This window comes from Callospermophilus lateralis, chromosome 10 (genome assembly GCF_048772815.1).
Source record: "Callospermophilus lateralis isolate mCalLat2 chromosome 10, mCalLat2.hap1, whole genome shotgun sequence".
Taxonomy (NCBI): Eukaryota; Metazoa; Chordata; class Mammalia; order Rodentia; family Sciuridae; genus Callospermophilus; species Callospermophilus lateralis.
In genome coordinates this window covers 127,276,320-127,297,852 of record NC_135314.1, presented here as the reverse complement: position 1 = coordinate 127,297,852, position 21,533 = coordinate 127,276,320, and the positions used below count along the sequence as shown (strand labels likewise).

The following is a 21,533-nucleotide window of genomic DNA, read 5'->3' as shown; positions in this document are numbered from 1 at the left end:
CAAGGGTGAGTTATTTTTTCAACTGAGCGATCTGGACACAGAATAATAAAAAAAAAATTAACCAAGAGCCATGCACAGGTCAAGGTTGTTGTTTTACTAGGATTTTCTTACTGGCACTCCATAGAAGGATTGAAGATTAGACTTGATTGCCTTTTAGTTAGGAACAAGGAGAATCTAAGCTAACAAATACTATAGATGCCTGCTTATACAGCCATCTTGACTAAGTCATTTCACATTTTCCCTATAAGATAAGGAGAGAGACAGGGAGAGTGTTTTATTTGTCTAGCTATCTTAAATACACAAAATGTTAAGGTTGTAGAAAACGTAGTTAAATAAATATTTAAAAGATTTAATTTTAAATAAATGCATACATTTAAAATCATAAGCTATGTAAAATTATTCATTAAGTTGAAAATACTACTTTTTTCCATTTTTACTTTTTATGGAATAGTTTCTTATCAATTCTTTTTTATGTGTCTTTAGCATGTGTCTTCTCCACTAGAGACTCCAATTTTGAGTCCCCTGATGAGTGCTTTTGAAATATTAGATATATTAATTAAGAAGGGTAATTCTGCCTTCTGTACAAATGAAATCTAAAATTCTTAGGGGCTTAACCTAAGAATTAGTGGAAATTAATGAAAATTAATGGAAATTAATCTCTCCCTTATCCAAAAGCCCAGTGCAGGTGTTGCTGGTCAACAGGTGTTTTAGTCAGCTTTCTCAGTGCTGAAAACAAAAATCCTGACAAGAACAATTTAGAGGAGGAAAAGTTTATTTGTTGCTCATGGTTTCAGAGGTTTCCATCCATAGAAGCCAACTTCATTGCACTGAGCCTGAGCTCAGGCAGAATTTCATGGCGGAAGAGCATGGAAGAGAAAAAAGCTCAGGTAGTGACCACCAGGAAGCAGAGAGAGACAGCTCCATTTTTAATTGAGGACAAAATACATACCCCAAACGCATGCTCAATGGCCTACCTCCTCCAATCACACCCTTTCTGCCTACAGTTACCACCCAGTTAATCCCTATCAGAGGATTAATACCCTAATTAGGTTAAAACTCTCATAACCCAATCATTTCACCTCTACACTTTCTCGCATTACCTCACACATTAGCTTTGGGGGGGACACCTCAGATCTAAGTCATAACAATAGGTCAATGCAGGTGTTCTGTGGTGTGTTCCCACATGGTGGTCAGGCACCTAGGGTTCTACAGTTTCAAGAGAGCTGTGTCACCTGTCAGCAGCTTGTAGAAAGGACAGAGAGGATAGAAAGACAACCTGCTTATCAACTACCTCAGCCCCAAAGAAGCACTTATCATTTCTGCCCACATTCTACTGGCTAAGATGGATCACTTGGTGCCACTGAGATGCAAGAGAACCTGAGAATATAGTCATTTCTGATCGGTGACTCTATTCAGTGGACAGAAAATCATGGTTTTGGGATGAACTATTGGTCATCTATGCTATATCATTCTGAGATAAAAGATGTTGCCACTGGAAAAGTTATCCCAACATGTATATGCTTGTTCATATAATATTAGAGAAATTTAAAATATAAATATCCTATAAATGATATTTGCAGTTACTGTGCCTATATGACTTTTTCAGTGATGTTTTTAAAAGCTTGTTTATAACAACATGCAAAAGTTGAAATTGTGAATTCACTGCACCAGGAAAGATCACTAAATCCTATTTAAATTTCTCTCCTGCCTCTTTGGTTGGGAAGTATCTTTCATAGGCAATTCATATTGGTTTTACTGAGACTGGTTGCGGACATAAGACACTTTGTTTTTTAAAATAAAGTTTTAAGAGCGTCTTCTCTAATATGTCACAGGAGTTGAATCTACATCAAACACCTCTGAGATTTTATAAAAACTTGCATATATTCAAGTACATATGTTACATATTATTCAGGTTCATATTTATGGCCTAGTTAAGGAAAAGGAAAGATACATTCAGGGTAAAGACTGAGATAAACATTAAGAGAGGAAAAAAGAACAGAGGAAGACACAAATGAGAAGAATAGAATACAAAAGGGGTGACCCATCACCCCCACAGGCCCTTCATTTCTCATTCTAAGACTCATCAAAGTGGCACCATCTCCCCAACCATCTCCTTTCAGTTCTCTGATTAAGCATCCTGGTTCCCACCTCCTATGCTTCTCTTTACCTAACAAACCAGCCCTCCCAATCCCACCTCCAAATCTGTCTTGCCTTCCCCAGTCTTCTCATTCCCACATAAAAATTGGCCAAAATCTCATTCCCTTAAGCTCTTCCATGGGCCCTCCAATTAGCATGTTACCAACCAGGTGGAAAGAGGTTCAGTTGCAATTCAATATGGCAGAACTAACAGAGCTCTCTCCTCTGCCTTTCCCCACCAAGGGAGTACTTCGTGGAGATGTACTATCGGAACGAGACCCAGCATGAGGCTTACACCCTAATACTGCCAGGCTGCACCCCCAGCTGTCCTCTGGAGAAGTTTGCTGAGCTGGTTGCCCCTGTGATCCCCCAAGACTGGTCCACGGAGTGTATGATAACAAACAACCACCAAGGTACTGAGAAAAATTAGTGTGCACACAGAGTTGTGCAGAAAGAGCAGAGCGCTCATTCTCAAAGCAGATGTTGTTTTGAAAATGTACTTTGGCCATTAACCCCGCTTAGAGGGAAATGGGCTTTGGGTGATAGCTGTACATTTCAGGGACCCCCAACTTTATGCAACTTTCTCTCAATCTAGTCCTGCCATAAACTTTAATTTATTTATTTTTCAGTATTACTATAAAAGGCTATCAGTGCCCAAATATAATCAGGTATAAAACTCAGGTAATAGTTCATAGGGATGCCATGAGCTACAGTATCAGCCACACGGTACTTTCTTCTGTTTAAAGGCTTCTAGGTTTTGTTTGATCATGATTAGATGAAACTGTGCTTGAAATTTCTGAAGTGGAACAGATTTCAAATAAAACCCGCAATTTAATATGAGAACCAGGAAGGGAAGACTTTAATCTGAGGCTAATGGGGAAGCTTACCCATCAATTCCAGTCTTCTTTCTAGGAAAGGCAAAGAGATGAGATACAAGGACAATAACTGGAAAAATTTTCTATATAGGGAACCTGTCTGGTTTTATATTTATGTTAAATAATACCAGGTGGCAGAACTGAAAAATAAAAGTTTACTTGTGTCCTTTGGCCCTGGAACATTCATGTTCCCTTTGAAGAAGTTGGAATTAAGCTTTCCAAATACCTTTGAGTTGTGTAATACATGCAGCAACCCTTGGAATATCTGCATCACAGCAGTTAAGCCATGTGATAAGAGCAAGCTATTCAGCACAACATTTCAAAGTTGAGACACTGCATGGAGGGTCTCTGGAAGTCCCAATGGCAGGGGATGTTGAATCTAAAGTTGATTTCAGAGAGAATGATGACACATATGAAGCTGGAACAAATTAGAAATGTGAGAATGTTCTAAGTCCTCCATGTTGAAAACTTGTTGAAATATTCAAGAGTATGGTCATGAAATCCATTCAGGGGACAAAATGATCAAGGCTTTGATTCTGGTATCTTCAGAAAACCTAAGCAAACTCACAGTTTCTGTTGAGACTGCTTGCTCTAGAAAAAGAAATTATGTTCTAATGATACTCTTTAGAGTCCCTTAGATTTGCCATGTAGCAGATGCAACACGTCTAGAGAACACCATGCTGTATTTCCACCATGGATAGAGATGAGACAGTTCCTGCTGGGTGCCAGCATCTAGAGCAAAGCCATTCCCTCTCCTGGTTGGTCACAAAGTAACTGACGCAAGACATCGAGTTGCTATGTTTCCTTGTGTAACTTCTTTCTCAAGTAAATATCTGTTGTTGGGGCCACCATCTATCCTTGTAACTTTCTTCTAGCAGTGAGCCAAATGTACAATAGTGAATAAAGTCATTATGAGGAAGTCCAAAAGCATTACTTTTATAATGAACTTCAAAAAGCTTGTGTGTTGTATTTAATTAGAATAAAATTCTGCAGGCAGATTTCAGGAGCTCTTTGTTGTTGTTGTTTGGGGATTTTGTTTTGATGTCACAAAAGGAACTGGATTAATATGAATGACTGGAATGTCTTAAAAGAATATTTTACATGGACAATATAGTATAAACTTTAGTACTTCACATAAAAGCTAATCTGTGGTCCTGCTTCAACTATTTAAGATGGAACTTGCTAAGAAAACAACCTCAGAAAGTTCACAATGTAGTAAGGAAGTAAAGGGGTGCACATTACACGGAACTAAGAGTTACCCAGAATTGAAGGGAGACATGTAAGTCTAGGGAAGGCTTTCTGCAAGAGGGATCAACTGCGCCATATGAAGTCAGGTTGAACGTAAGTTTATACTGGTGTGCTACAAGGTACCAGAAAGGTATTTATTAAATGTCTTGGTAGCTTCAAACTGAAAAGGATAGGGGTGTACTCAGGAGAAGATTCAGGCTTCAAAGAGATTCCCACAGGTTGCATTCAAGAGGCTATTTCTGATAAGCTATCAATTCCACAAGAACACGGATTTTATCTGCTGTGTGCTCTACTGTGTCTTCTCAATACCTAGAATTTCCTGTGTCAGGCATCAGTTTGTACTCAATAAATATTTGCTCAATTATTGTGTAAATTAGTTACCTTTCCTCCCTGAAGCTCCACCCACTATCTTGATTAACAGCAATACTAGCAACCTAAGATTCATTCCTACCCCCTAGGAATTATTTTTATCCCACACTCTCCTTCATTACCTAGGCTCTCCTCACCTCCTCTTGTCAACCTACCTGTAGTATGTTTGTAGAATTCCTTTCCTCAAAACACCAATACTAACAATTCATTATCCAAGTAAAGTAAAATATGATTAATTAGCAAAAAGAAAACATGGGTGTCATTGTACTGCAGTCATATCTTAACAAGTCTCAAGAGTAGAATATATGTGCAGCTCTTCCTAACTCTGAGTTCAGCAGTTTCACTTGGATATCTTAAAGTTGGTCATGGCAGAAGCATCTTCACCATAGAAATCAACAAGCGCTACATTAGAGCTTTTTTGTTGTTGCTTTTTAATTCATATTACTAGCACATCACTAGATATAGTTCACAGAAAGCTTGGGAAAAGTCTATGGTCTGAGATGGTCTCCAACAAAGTGAGTTTCATATTTGAAATTCTTTCAGGAAAATGGAATAGATTTGTTCAATACAGTCTTCCAAGGTGATGATAAGGGCAGCTGGTAAAAATTTCAGGAAGACAGATTGTCATTCTCTGTTGGGAAATTCCTGAGAGAGGACCTGACCATTGGCCTGGATGAGCTTGCCTTGACATAGGCTCTACAGAGCAGGCCGAAGTGTAGAGAGTAGTAGGGGTGAAAGAATAACTTCCTAGTGGGCTGGGAATGTGGCTCAAGTGGTAGCGCGCTCGCCTGGCATGCGTGTGGCCCGGGTTCGATCCTCAGCACCACATACAAACAAAGATGTTGTGTCCGCCGAAAACTAAAAAATAAATATTAAAAAAATTCTCTCTCTCTCTCTCTCTCTCTCTCTCTCTCTCTCTCTCTCTTAAAAAAAATAACTTCCTAGTAGGGTCACAAACTTCATAAAAGTACAGGAGTCTCAGATACATTTGACAAATAGCTCTCATAGCTACAACAAATAGATGAACTGTTGTAATTCATTGAAAAAAAAAAAAGTAGAATACAGGACATTTCGGTTGTTCTGAGAAAGCCAATGCAGAAGGCAAGACAAAATCATCCAATACAGAACAGATCCTGTATATGGGAGATGCCTTGCAACTCTGCTTCTTAAGGGATTTCTACCCATGAAGTGCTACCTAAACGATAAGCAGTGGTTTTAGGTAGTTCTAGCAGATCCAGTTAACCAGATTGTACCAGTTAAATCAACCAGAGTCTTTGCAAGAAAATCCATGACAAGTGTAAGTTCCATACTGCATTACTTGAATACAATAAAATTCTTTTTAAAAATGCCTTTTAATTCCAAAGTTTTATTAATGATCACCACTTTCTGTGTTAGCACTCTCCCACCTCCTACCTTAGTATCCTGCTTCAGTTGTTTTATAGGAGGGGGATTTACTGGTGAGGAATTCCAGTTTCCCCCTCATTATCTTTGTAAAACCGACAATCTACAGTACATATTCACATGCCCAGGATTCCATCGTGAGCTTCTTAAAAGGGAGAGCCATACCTTTTTCCTCTTCAAATCTTTAGTCAGTAGAACGTGGCACCTTCAAATCAAGATTTGCTAATGAAATATATATTCATCTCTCCATACTTAGACTAACTTTCTCATGGCTAGGTCCAGATCGCAGAAGTCTGGAACAATAAATAGGAAAGAGAGCTATGAATGAGCCTGCAAAGTGACTGATCTGTAAAGACTCAATGGCCAATATGTCTGTGTTACTGGACATCTATTTTCAATAGAGTCCCTTGACATTCTCTTGTTCCCCCTTTGCTGTTAAGAGCCCCTGATCAATGATATTCCTTCTAGCATCATTCCTCCCTTAAAGATGAGGCCATCTTATTAAAAACCTTTTTCTCACCCCTGTTGCCATTGTCTTCTGTTTTCCAGGACAAATTTCATCACTCATTAAAGACATTGCCTTGGTCTGCATTGATTCACTCCCCACTCCCACTCCTGCTCTCGTCCTAGGCCACTCTGACAGTCATAATCATGACTCAGCTCATACCCTGCCCATCACACCAATACCCAACCCACATCAAAGTCATCATGCGATTTTTTTCACTGGGATCTCCCCAGGAGAGCTAAAGAAAACAAAAGGCTGTCTCTTGTGACTCTCAAACTATGAATGTTGAAATTTCTAGTCCAATCCCTGGTCTTTTGACACTGCTTGGAAAATGTATTCCTCCTTTCTGAACCCTTCTCTACTCTCTTTAGGAAAGCCTTTTCATTTTTCCCAAACTCCAGATTTCATTATTTTTCTTTATCTTAATAAGATAATCTCTGGATAACCCTTTTAAGTTCTCTTCTAATAACCTTAAAATATGTCAATAGCTTTAAGCTTCCTCTTCAGCTGTTCCTCAGGTAAACTGGCTCCTCCTTAAAGAGACTTGACTTCTCACTCTGTGTAGGATCCATTCGACAGACTTCTTAGGACTTCAATGAATTATTTATTCAGCCTCTTTTTCATCCTCTGCCCTGGCTCCTTCTCTCCTACTATGAAAATGGCCAAGTATCTTCTTGTCAAACACCTCAAGTGTCTGCTCCATTTTCTTCTTCAGTCCTAATTTTCTTAAACTAATGATTTGCCCTCTCCAGCTATTCCTTATCTCCTCAATTCTTAATTACTCTGTACAATTATGTCTATTCTCCCATCATCTCTTTTTCTAAACTTCCCTTTTGAAAACCATCAGTGCCCAATTCAGCAGTCTCTTTTCCTTGCCTGTTTTACAGAGAAGAAAACTAGAAAGCTCAGAGAATAACATGCCACAAGTAGTAAGGTCAGGAGTCAAACCTAACATTCTTTGATACCTTCTTTCTACTCTAGCATGTCCCTTTCTATCTCTCTTATATACTATTGCTCTAGGGCAATTTCCTAAATTGGATGGTGGATCAAGATATATGAATATTTAATAAACAATAGATATTTATTGAGTACCTCTTATTCATCAACATGTACCCAGGTACCAGGCATTAAGTTTGCTGAGGATACAGATTGTAGAGAAGCAGATTCTCCCCATGTGGTTGGTAGACCTCTGGAGACAAGGATGGAAGGACAAGGAAGGACAGGGAGATAAAAAAAAAATTAAATCTCTACAGGTAAGGGACCATGAGCCCTCTGATGAAAAACATATAGGTATCATGAGAACATACGGCAGAGGCAGTGAACCTAAGTATATGGGTTAAGTTGGTAGAAGGTATCTATCTAAGAGAAATTGGCCAACCTAAGAGAAGGCTTCTCAGAGGGGTGATGTTTAAATGGAAACCTGAAAGAGAAAAGGACATAGCTAGGTGAATAGAGGTGAGGAAAAAGGAGGATGTTACAGAGAAAAGAGAGAAGACCAGGAGGCTAAAGATAACATGGGCATTTTAGGGACTGGAAAAAGTCTGGTGAGTACGTGGAGAGCTGAGGCTGGAGAGATGGGTGTTAAGTGCTTTCTAGGTCACCTTGAGTAGTCCTCATCATTGAAAGGTTTTAGGCAGAGGAAAGATGCTGTGACTACATTCTTATTTCAGGAAGACTCTGGTTTCAGGGAGAGAATGGATTGGAGAGGAGGTCAGGAGAAACAGGAAGCTGAAGAGAAAGGCAGACTTATCCAAAGGGTGAAAAGAAGTAGGGCAGACAGGACTTGAGGATGAATGGAAGAGGAAGAAGCTTTCCACACATTTCAAAAAGGTTTCAGCAATTCACACTGCATTCAGCAGTGTGTGTTTTTCCTGGTATAAAGGAATTTCTTCTCAGTCACTGTTTGCACTGGACCGCTTTGCAGTAAGTGACAAATGATCACTCTCTCTTTTTGCAGCTTCTAGAACATCACTCTGCCAAAATCCTAAAATCTTTGGTAGTAGAAAGAAGCACATAGTTTTAAAATGAATAAGAACAAATCAGAGAAGGAGAGAACACCAGCTCTCCTGAGTCTTTTCTTTCTTCTCAGGCTCCTTGGCCAGTTGCTCTGAGATAGATACTTTCTACCAACCACTAAGAGATGGTGTCCCAGGATCCAGTATGTTATTTCCTCATTCCACACTCACTAAGAGGCAGTATGCTCAGACCTCTGTCTTCTATACTTGCCATCCTTATTTCTACTTCTAAGTGGAGAATTCTGTTTTTTTGGTGTTGTTTGTTTGTTTGTTTTGCAAACTACCTACTGATCATCACTGTCAGGATAATTACCCATCTCAGTGTGACATGAAAACAAAATCTATTACCTCCTTTACTCCAAATCAACCCTTTTTTGTGGTCTCTGTCTCAATTCACAGCTTCGTCATCTGATCAGTCACTCAAGCAAGAACCTAGGAGATGGTCTTACCCACAATTTCTCATTTACCATTATATTTAATTTGTCACCAATGGCTTCACCAATGTCTGCCCATTCTACTGCAGGAGTATCTCTGAACCCCTTCATCTGTGTTCCCAGGTCCACCACTTCAGTTCTGAGCCTCTGCTCTCTTATCAAAGATATCTCAGTAGCTCCCTGCCAAGCCTACCATATCTCTTCCAACCTATCCTTTCCATTAGTTTATGTATTTATTTTTGAAAAACACAGAATGGGCCATGTTACCTCCATGTATAATAATCACCAATCACTTCCATTTGCCCCCTGAAACCAGACACCTATAACTGGGCCCTGACCTACATGTGTGGTCTACCCTCCCTGAAGCCCGTGCTCCAGTCACTAATAATAAACTCCAGTAACTGTTCATTATTTCCCAGACATATCGTGTGCAACTCCTTCTGCCTCATGGCAAAGTCCTATTCATCTCACAGGCTAGCTTAAATCTCAGAAGACTTTCCAAACTCTTTCCCTGTCAAATAAAATATACTCTCTTGGTTTGCAACTTGCTCCCTGTTCCAATGACCTCTTACACCTCCATTTCAGTATTTGTCACATTATCTTAGAATTGTCTATCTGGTTCTTTCACTACACATTGAGCTCCTCAAGAGCAAAAGTTATGGAGCACTCAACACAGCACTCAACACAGCCTGCCTGGTGTGTGATATGTACTCACTGCATGTCTAGGAAGGAATGAAAGAAGGATAAAGAGTAGGGAGGCATATTCCATAGGACTGCCATTACAGCCAATAAAAATAACTAAAAATAAAAATTTTAAGTAGATAAAGTCAGCCATGAAAATAAATTTTGAAGAATGACTAGTATCTGTCTCCCTCCCTTATTTTCATGTAGTCCCATCTTTCCTTCTTCAGTTCCATGTAGTTCCCTTCAACTTTATATTAGCAACTTTTGAATTTCTAATGACACTGTTCTTTGGGGGTCTAACTTTATTAATATGTACCTTTTAAGGATATTACAAAGCATCCTGGTATCATGAGAAAAACACTGGATAGAGAGTTGGCAAACTATGAATGCCAGGTTGTTAATTTTTTCTACAAATATGTATTAGCATGGACTAAGGACTATGTTATATCTCTCTTATACACTAAGTGCCTGCATATATCTGTGAACAAAAAATACAAAGGTTCCTGCCTCCTTGAAGTTTATATTCAATTAGGAGAGGGGCAGATAATAAATAATAAACATAATAAATAAGTATTTTGTTAGCTGTGGATCATAAGTGCCACATTGGCGGAGGGAGTAGAGAAGATTGAATAAATTATACTTGTAAATGGGAAGGTCTCTATGAGATGAAATTTAAATAAAGAAGGTAAAAGAGTGGCCCAATCCAGGGACCTGTGGGAAGAGCATTCAAGCAATAGTGTCAGTTAGAGCAGAGACACTAAGGGGGAATGCACATATGTGTTTGAAGAATAGCAGAAAGGTCTGTGTGGCCAGAAGAGAGTAAGTGGGGGGAAAATGACAAGAGAGAAAATCTTAGGGGCCAGATGATGTAGTCTCATGAACTGTTACCATCAGGACCTTAGCTTGTCCTCTGATATAGATGACCACCCATTGTGGACTTTGTTGTAAGGTTCGGAGTGGCATGGTATGACTTGAAACCATTTGATGGCTATGTTTAAAACAGACTGTGAAGAAGAGAGGACAGAGGCTATGGAGCAAGTCAGAAGCCACTGTAGTGATCCCAGCAAATGATAGTGGTTCAAAACAGGGAGAAGGGGAGAAGTCACTGGTTTCTGGATATATTTTTTAGTAGAAGCAACCGGATTTCCTAGCAGATCAGGTACAAGAAGTGAGAGAAAAGATTCAAGGAAGACTCTAAGAGTTTTGTCCTGAGGCAATAGAAGAAGGGAGTTTCTATCAACTGAGATGAGGAAGACTGTGGATAGAGCAGTTTTGGTGTAAGAAGGAAAATGGAGGTTCAGTTTTGGATTTGTTGAGATTGAAATGTCCATTAGATGTCCAAGAAATACAATAGTCCCCTTTAACCATGGGGGTATGTTCCCAGATCACCAGTGAATGCGTGAAAACATTGATAGTACAGAGCCCTATGTATACTATGTGTTTCCTGTATGTATTTAGCTATGATAAAGTTTAATTTATAAATTAGGCATAGAAGATTAACAACAATAACTAATAAAATAATAGGACAATTATAATAGTGTACTACAATAAAAGTTATATGAATGTGCTGTTGTTTACTCACACATTCATTCTCATGTCCGCATCACTACACTGGCATTCTGGGGACCATTATTAAGAAAAATCAGGGTTAGTTGCGCATAAGCACTGTGATATTTCAACAGACAATCTCACAACCAACATGGGTATTACATGACTAATGGGCAAGTAGCATATACAACGTGGATGAACTAGACAAAGGGATGACTCACATCTTAGGTGGTGTGGAGTGGATGGCATGAGGTTTCATCATACTACTCAGTACAGGGCATGAATTATTTACTTCTTGTAATTTTTACTTCTCATGAATTCTTTACTTCTCAAATTGGCCATTTAATCTTTTCAGACAATGGTTGACCACCATGGGAAACTAAAAGCACAGAAAGTCAAATCCTGGATAAGGGGGAACTACTATATGCCAAGTATACATTGTACATAGAGTCTTGAGTTTGAAAGAGAGGTCAGAGCTACAGATTTAAATTTTGAAGTCACAAGTGTACAGATGGTTTTTTAAATCATGAGACTGATACCATCCCATGTATCCAAGCCAAATTAAATTATATGCTTAACCTTAACTGTATTATCTAATCTCTGTGTTTCTTATTTTTCTGCTCTGTATAAAGATAGACTAAATCAGTGATTTTATCTGTGTTCCATGGGGCTCTAGGGTTCCATAGAAAGACCCATTTGGATCCTGACTGTTGTCCAATTCATGAATTCTTTACTCAATTAAACCCTGCTAAATCTAATTTAATTTAAAGATTTTTTTAATGATGTGAAAGCAGATTAAAAAATAATCAGGGGTGGTGTTATAGCTCAGTGGTTGAGCGCTTGCCTCACATGTATGAGGCACTGGGTTCAATCTCAGCACCACATAAATTAATTAATTAATTAATTAATTAATTAAAGATATTGTGTCTGTCTACAACTAATATATATATATAATCAACCAGGCATGGTGGCACTCACCTATAATCCCAGCAACTCAGAAAGCTAAGGCAGGAGTCCAAAGCCAGCCTCAGCAACTTAGTGAGGCCCTAAGAAATTTATAAGAACTTGTCTCAAAATAAAAGAAAAATTTTAAAAAGGATAGGGATATGACTGAGTGGTTAAACATCCCTGGGTTCAATCCTTGGTACCAATCATCATCATCATCATCATCATCATCATCATCATCATCAAATATCACTTACTGACAAAAAAGAAAGAAAGGAAGACTCATCTGGATCTGAGAAGTTTGCTCTCCATTGCCTAAGTCACAAAGTAACCCCATATTTTTACAACGATAAGACATACATTTAGAGAGGAGACAAACTGATTTGTGATGCGTACACTATAGTGGACTAGCATGTATTTAGAGGAGACTAACTGTCTGAACATAATAATAAATTAGTGCCATATATATGTATAGATGGACAATTGTATAGTTAATATATATTCAGAGTTTCTTCTTTAAAATATATTTACCTGAACATCAAATTGAAAAATTAAAAAATTCCATTTCCTTTAGATTCAATTGGTTGCAGTTGAGTATTCAGAATTTCCTTTGACTTTGTGACCAGAACAATTAGTCATTTAACTGTAGAAAAATGCCCAAAGTTAGTAATATAAGAGGACCTTAGAAATATTTCAGTTGATGACCCTCCCTTTACAACAGAGAGCTGAAGCCCAAAGGTCAAAGGTCATGCTAGAACTGGAACCTAGGTCTCCAGACTTCTTGTCCTGTGCCCTCTGTAACCACAATCTGCTGACTTCCGTGCTGCTTCAAATTTACAATAAAGGCAGAAATCAACACTGATACCTAGTCTTTACATTTTCTTAAGACATCAATTTTACATTAATGCTCTTCCTATTTTCCCACAGTTCTAAGGGTCATCCTTGCCATTGCCTTTTGCCTGGTGTCTGGCATCCTAGTGGTGCTACTCTTCACGCTCATCCGCCACGGGCCCTGTTGGCAGAGAGACGCCTATCGGAACATCTGAACAGACTGCGGAACAAGAGGAGACAAGCAGATCCCAGTTCCTGGGATACAGCCCTGACAGCATTCCAAGGATAGGCATTTGTCGTGTGGGCATTGTGCTGCCCACACCCTTCCTCTTGAACCTGCCCAGATCATGGTCTGAACTCACAGCCACCCAGGGACAGCTGCTTGACTGACAGGTTACTTAGGACTCAGCTCTGAGCAGCAGTGCAGGCTGCTCATGTAGCTAAAAAGAGGCTCTTCTGTAGGGGACAGTTGTATTCTCTGACACAGATGTCCAGAGGAAAAGCAAGGAGTCAAATTCCAATCAGCCTTCCATCTGCCAAGAGCAAAGTGAGACAAAGACATAGATTAGACAAGACTTGATAATGGGAGTGTTAGACTAGTCATAGTGTTATACAAGATGATTCCTAAGAAAAAAACACAGTAAGAATTATAAACATTTTCTTTATCAAGGTGGGCTACGTGCACACACACACACACACACACACACCCCACTAAGAAGCAATTCCTATACAGTGTTTTATGGCTAACCGACTTCTGCCTGTTTGCCTAACATACATGCATATGTATATTTATATTTTAAATGTCTTTGGAAGAGTTATTTCTCAGAAACTATAATATCAAAGTAACGTGAAAATCCATGTGGCCAAGCTTTTGTTTGTTTGTTTGTTTTAGACATTAAACCCAGGGCTGCACACATTCCAGGTAAGTGCTTTACCATTGAGCTACAGCCCCAGTCCCCAGTATTCTTTTTTTAACCTCCAATATCAGAGCTGGATATTTTATAGTTTTGAATTTCTTTCTTTTTTTTATAATTTCTTTATTTCACTTTAAAATTATGAGATCTTACATGGATAAGAGTTACTAATGACAATGATGAAATGATAATATGTTTTAATTGCCACAATATATATAATTTTTTTCAGTGTTGGGGATTGAATCCAGGGCCTCACACATGCAAGACAAACACTCTACCTCTAAGCTACATCCCCAGTCCTATCTGAATTTTACAAGTGGTGAGGTGGAAAGAAAAGTGGGCTGAGGGTTAACAAACAACTGCCTCAACTCTGCACTAGCTTTGGGTCAACAATCAGGAACAAGTTCTTTCATACCTTAAGCCTCAGTTTCTTAATCTTCAAAGGAAAAATCTGGAGCAAAGGATGATAGAAGTGGCATCTCCTTCTTGTGTTCTGTGAGCAATTTCTTTTTCATTTTATGCTATGGATGGGTCGTTGCCAAAACAAGCACTTCCATGGATAGTATCACTGTTAAGTTACTATGATGAAATTTAAAATTTAGCAGAGTAGCAAAATTTACTCTGAACAATTTTATTTTGCTCTGAATACCCAACCATTCAGTTGATGGGAAATCCAAGCTCATTCCTTAGTAGGGTCCTCCACCTCTTCAGGTTTGACTAAAGATCCCAGAGAGTAATGGGAGAAGTCAAAGGGTCTACTACAACTCTGTCCACACTGGTCTCCAGTAAGTTCACTGTCCACATGGACAGTGGTCTTCTGAGGGTAGTTGGAGGACATTTTTATCATGGCTCCCATCACTACACTCTTGGAGTTCACATCCTGGGACTGCCTAGACCAACTGCTCTAATACTGAGCCACAATCCGAGCCCCAGGAGCTGTTTTCTCTTACCTGACAACTTCTGATTCCTGCTGCAACACAGAGGCCACCAAGAAAAGGAAAAAAGAAAATAAATTCTGGCTTCATCTTTGCTTGGGAAAGAGAAAAACATCTGTATCAACAGGAACAAAGAACTTGCTGTCTTGCTAGAGCAGCCAGCTCTGTCAGTAAGAAGTCATAATACCTTATGCTAATAAGTAATGAGACTGTAAAAACAGAAATAAAAACACAAGTCATAGATTTTTCTCAATCATTCAACAAACATTGATGGAGGAACTCATATTCACGAACCTAGATAAATTGTCTATTCAGATTGGATTACTAGGATATTTGGCTCCAATGACCATTTCATTTAGAACTGGTGGAACATAAAAGCTTTTACAACCTTTTCCACATATCATCTTATAATACTTTCCATGGCTAAAATTAAAATTTCCATGGCTTCTACTTTCCATTGGTTCCAAGGGATTTTTCCACATCCTCCATTTCTTTTCCTTCTACCATCTCTTTAGATTACTGTAAAGAAACCTCTCAGGCTCAACTTAGTTGTTTCCCCTACTCTTTTCATAAATACTCTATTTGTTTTCCATACTTCATGTCAGAATGAAAAATCATAAGTGACAGATGACCTATAGCAATAAAGAACCCGAATGTACTGAAAAGTTTCTCAAGAAACTTCAAGAGAGGTTGTAACTCTTTCAACTGGTAAAAGTTACTCTTTCATACAGATCAGATAAGATCAGTAAAATTAAAAAGATGAAATAAATTCTAGCAATAAAATTTATTTAATTCAATATCTCTAAAATAGCATTTCAACATGAAATTGGTACTTAAAAAATTTTAAAGGGATATTTAATGTTGTTGTTGTTGTTTTCTGGTACTGGGGATTTGAACTCAACGATGCTTTGCCTCTGAACTATATTCCCAGATCTTTTCATCTTATTTTGAGACAGGGTCTCAGTAAATTGCCCAAGCTGGGCTCCAACTTGTGATCCTCCTGCTTCAACCTCTCAAGTCACTCAATATTACAGCATGTACCACCATTATACTAAGTATTTAAAGTCTGATATGCATTTCACCCTTGGAGCACATCTCAATTTGGACTAGGCTACATTTCAAGCCTCAAGACACATGTGGCTAGTGGCTACCATATTGAATAGTTCTGCTTAAGACAATTAAATGATGAAATTTTTAAAGAAGATAAACTGTAATCTCTGTTTATTTTGTAAAATCCACCTTTAGATTATTGTGAAAAAAATAAAACCATCTTTATTATGTGTCATCTTATTTTTGTGCATGGCTAAACTGATTAAAGATTTTTCTGAAATATTTTATCAGTAAACCTGACAACAGTAGTAGCCCAAACCTCTTCCAAAATTATCCTAAACCTAATTTCTTTTTATTAATTTTTTTTCTTGTTAAATATTTTAAGAAAGAATTTGAAATCAGTAAATAAAAATTGCTATATTTTGAGGGGATTCCTTTTAAAAGCTTAATTAAATTTTTGATTGTGAGTAATCTATAATCAAAAGAAAGATGAATTCACATAATTAAAAAAGTATAAAAATACAAAATAGCATGGTATTGGCACTGAAATAGACTTGTAGACCAATGGTACAGAATAGAAGACACAGAGACAAAATCACATAAATACCGTTATCTCATACTAGACAAAGGTGCCAAAAACATACATTGGAGAAAAAATAGCCTCTTCAACAAATGGTGCTGGGAGAACTGGAAATCCATGTGCAGCAAAATGAAAATAAGCCCGTATCTCTCACCATGCACAAAATTCAATGCAAAGTAGATCAAGGACCTAGGAATTAGTCCAGAGACCCTGCACCTAATAGAGGAAAAAGTAGGCCTAAATTTTCATTTCCCTCCCAAAACTTTAAAGCAGTATTTTGTTGGGTTGTAGCATTCAGGATTTCTGAGAAGACTCCTAACAGTCTGATTCTCATTCCAATGTAAGTAATCTGTTTTATTTTGCTTCTCCTGAATCTTTTAAGATATGCCTTTTATATTTGGAGTTCTGAAATTTCACCAGAATATATTTAAGCATGGTGTTTTCATCAGCTTTTTTTTTGCTGCTGTGACTAAAAGAATTTAACCAGAACAATTTTAGAAGAGGAAAAGTTTATTTGAGTACTCACCGTTTCAGAGGTCTTAGTCCATAGAAGGCCAGCTCTGTTTCTCATGGCTCCAGGTGAGGCAGGACATCATGGTGGAAGACTGTAGCTGGGGAAGCAGCTCCTGCAGGATCAGGAAGCAGAGAGAGAGTCCACTTGTCAGATGCAAATATAAACCCTGAAGCCACGCCCCCAATGCCACACCTCCTCCAGACACACCCCACCTGCCTTCTACCAGGAGATTAATTCACTGATTGGGTTAAGACTCTCACAGCCCAATCATTGCTTGCATTGTCTCACACGTGAGTTTTGGGGGGGACCCCTCACATCCAAACCGTAATACATGGGTATTGAGTGTTTGTCAGTTCTCTGTTTAATTTTATATGGCTTACATGTGTCCTTTTAACCTCAACTCAGGGAGATAATGTTCTGAAACTTCAATTTCCTGGAACTATCCTCCATATCTCAACTTTTCTATCATATTTCCTACCTTTTTATTTTATTTCTCTACATGCTAGGAAATTTTACTTTCCCCAAACATCAACTTGGTCTTTAGAAAAATACTTTATTATTTTTTTATTTCCAATAAATTCTTACTATTCACTAATTATTCCTTTTCAATAGTGTCTTGATGTTATTTTATTAATACAATCTCCTCTTGAATATCTTTAAGGACACTAAAAATATTTTTCAAATTCTCTTCTACTTCCTAAATTATTTTTCCTCTAGGCACATTTGCATGAGTTTATTAATCTTGGACTTTCTCTTTCATGCTCTAGATTTTTCTTGAGTTCTTGTGAAATGAAGAGCTTCAAGTATTAATTGAGATGGTTGGTGTTAGTTTCCTTTTAAGTCATATATGTGTATTTCTGTAACAAATGTCTTCTTCAATAACTGGTTTAAAACCCTCATGTGCCAATTGCAACATCTTAGTCATTTTAGCCCAATCCTCATTGATTAGCTTTTCTGAACAGGATGGGTTATTTTTCTGTTTCTTTTTATGTAGAGAAAGTCTGGGTTGTGTTTTAGACATTGTGGGTGATATGGTATGGAGACTGGGTTCTATTGTGTCTCTCCAACAAAGTTATTATTTTGTTTAAGAAGCCAGTTAAAATGTCTGAAAACTCTCCCCAGTGATAAGCAATAGTTCAAACTCACTTCAGTGTTTTTTTAGCCTTCATTCTCTTGGTTAGTTCTCCTTAGAGTCAGCCACAGAATGTTGGGGCAGAGTTTATATACAGAGTTTGGAGTTTTCCTTCTTTGGATTTCTGTTGTTGAGGATTTCCTTCTCACTATCAGAGACTATGGATGCCCAAACTCTGTCCTCTGATATTTCTATCAAGCAATATTATAAAATTATTTTATCTAGATTTTAGCTATCCACCTACCCTCTGCCTCTGCATGGCCAAGACTAGAGCCTGCCCCCATGCTCAGGACATAAAAAAATAAAACAGTGTTATTTCCTTTTTCCAAACGTGGACTTCCTCCAGTATCCAATTTTGATTGCTCCCAAGTGCCTTCCACTAGTTGTATTTTATATTTTACCCAGAGGGCATATTTGTTATCTATGGAACAACTACTGTGAAGAAAGTATGAAACCATTATCAAAAGTGGGTTCTTTAACAGGAATAAGAAGGGCAGCTTTGGTGTTCTGTGTAGAGTTGGAGTTATGGCAGCATATGCCCAGTAGTGTGACAGGAGGGAGTAGTGTGTCAGCTGGGGACACATTAAAAAATTAAATGAATTTTTCTTGGCTGGCATTTTAGTCAACTTTGTGTCACTGTGACCAAAGGAACTGACAAGAACAACACAGAGGAAGAAAAGTTTATTTTGGCTCACAGTTTCAGAGGTTCAGTCCACCATTGGCCATCTGTATAGCTCTGGGCCCAGGTAAGGGAGAACATCATATCAGAAGGGTGGGGTGCAGGAAAGCTACTCAGTTCATGACATCCAGGAAACCAGAGAGAGCATGCTACTCACTGGAACAAAATATAAACCCTAAAGTGATACCCCCCAGTGCCCGACTTCCTCCAATCACACCCTGCAGTTACCATCCACTTAATCCGTTAGTGGGTTAATCTCTGATTAGGTTACAATTCTCATAATCAAATCATTTCGCAGCTTTCGAACATTCTTGCATTGTCTCACCAAAACAGCTGGTATGAGTGTCTCTGTATGTATGTACAGTTAGTGGAATGGCCTTAAAATTGTTTCCCTCCATCCGTTTCTCCCTCGGAAACCACAACCACATTAGGAGTCCTCACCAAAAAACACCTCTTTTCCACAGAGAGCATTTGATCTGAGAGTCATCCCCTTTGCATATGGAGATAGGAGTGGGATGGCAGACTAATAGATGCATTCTCTATTTAGTTATCCTGAAATATACTCTCTAGTTCCCTAATACTGTGTATGCTAAGCCAATCTGCACGCTAGGAAGAGCCACATTAATCTTTGGTAGGTTTGACTGTCATTCCACTATCGTGACTTTTTCAAGAGTTCAATCATATCTGCTTGTCTTTTGAAGAATTCCTCAAAATGTGTTACTTTTCTAGCATTGCCATTTCATTCTTATTTTGAACATCTTTCCTATTATTTCAGTAAAACATTGGGAAGAATGGAAGTGAAGTGCAATAGATCTTTTTCCTCTAAACTGGAAACCTAGAATTTATTTTTCTACCAATTGAGTCTGTAATTGCATTTGTCAAAGTTAAGAAAAACAGCCAAGCTATTTGGCAAAGGGAGAGAAACAGACATAATACTGTGTAAACAATTTAACTTTTTCTCACACGCATCAGTTTAGTTCCTGCCTTTAGCCTTTGGCAGGATCTACTGTTTCTATCATCTTTTTTTTTTCCCTTAACATTAAGGGTTATTTTCTATTCAATAAGAGAAAGAAAAGTGGGCAACTTAAAAATATATATAATTACATCAGTAATTAAAAATACAGCTGAAAATAATCAGGAGATAAAATTCTTTCCTCAGACTGAAAGATGAGGAAGAGTGATGAACAGAGCACGGGTCATTAGGAAATGGGAATTCTCACACACTCCAGTAAAGTTTGGCAATTTCAAAGTTTTGAATGCATATCCCCTTTGAGTTAGCAGTTTCATTTACAGAAAAGCATCTTTAAATATAACCATGAACATACAAAAGGACTTGGCCACACAAAACATTCACTATAGCATTGTTAATAATAATTTTTTTATTCTTTTATCTTATTTTAGTTGTCAATAGACCTTTATTTTATTTATTTATATGCAGTGCTGAGAATCAAACCCAGTGCCTCACACATGCTAGGCAAGTGCTCTACCACTGAGCCACAACCCCAGTCCCAATAATAATTTTTAATAGAAGGGAAACTGATAAAGCCGAGGAAGGGGATTGAGAGGGAGAGGAAGGGTATAGAGAGGGAGAGAAGAGGGAAGGACACAGGAAACTTGAAATCTACAATGTATATGTATGTCATGTATGAATATACCACAATGAATCCCACTTACATATATTTAATTATGAAGCACTAATGAAAATAATAATAATAGGAGGGAGTGTAGACAGGCCAATGGAAGAGAAGCAAGGAGGGACAGGCCAGGTACTGGGGAATGAGATTGATCATATTATGTGCCTTTGCAAATATGGCATGATTCCCACTATTATATATTCTATCATATTTTTCAAAGAGAATATTAATTCAAGAAAAGTGCCATTATTTGGTACAGGGAGTACAATACTGAATTACTTATAGCCCCTGCCTTTATAGTTGTCACAACTAAATCTCCTTAACTTAGGTCTTCATTTTTCATACACAAACACACACACACACACACACACACACACACACACATATATATATATATATATGTGTGTGTATATATCTTTAAGGATTTGAACCTTCTTCTCTGTAATTATCACCCAATTTTATTTATCAATACCACATTTCTGGTTTTAAATCACATGATATCCCTTTTTCCAGTTTATTTTGCACATACTCTTAAGAGTATGTGGTCTTTGGGAAAATTCAAATAGGCTCTCAATAGTTACCTGTTGGTGAACCTGACTAATAGAACTGTTGTAAACCATATCAGCTTTGGGTAGTTTAAAGCTGGGGTAGTTTTCTTTTTCTTTTTTTCCTTTTTTTTAAAGAAAGAGTGAAAGAGAGGAGAGAGAGAGAGAGAGAGAGAGAGAGAGAGAATTTTAATATTTATTTTTTAGTATTTGGCGGACACAACATCTTTGTCTGTATGTGGTGCTGAGGATCGAACCCAGGCTGCACGCATGCCAGGCGAGTGCTCTACCGCTTGAGCCACATCAAGCTGGGGTAGTTTTCATTTGGAAGCTCCACCTTGAATTCATTAGTTATAGAGACTGTACCAGAAGTTATAGCTAAGTCAGCAGTTTAGTTGTAACTAAATTCAAGTATACAGAAGAATGTCCTGGGATGCCTGGAGATTCTCAAGTTCAGATTCAGATTCTCAGGCCTCAATACCAGAAATCCTAACTCAGTGAGCCTAGAGTAGGTCAAGGATCTTGCCTTTCTAACAGGGCTTGAAGGGTAACGGAAAAT

The 21,533-nt window shown here is 38.1% G+C and overlaps 1 protein-coding gene across 1 annotated transcript in view; it reads left to right on the top strand.

Annotated features, from left to right (window-relative positions):
• Acp3 (acid phosphatase 3) overlaps positions 1-13,301 on the top strand; it is a 69,625-nt gene extending 56,324 nt beyond the window's left edge. The window contains exons 12-13 of the mRNA XM_076867078.2: positions 2,380-2,549; positions 13,088-13,301. Of these exons, the coding sequence (XP_076723193.2) occupies positions 2,380-2,549; positions 13,088-13,206 (289 nt within the window). The 3' untranslated portion in view covers positions 13,207-13,301. The remainder of the gene's footprint in view (positions 1-2,379; positions 2,550-13,087) is intronic.
• The last annotated feature ends 8,232 nt before the right edge of the window (positions 13,302-21,533 follow it).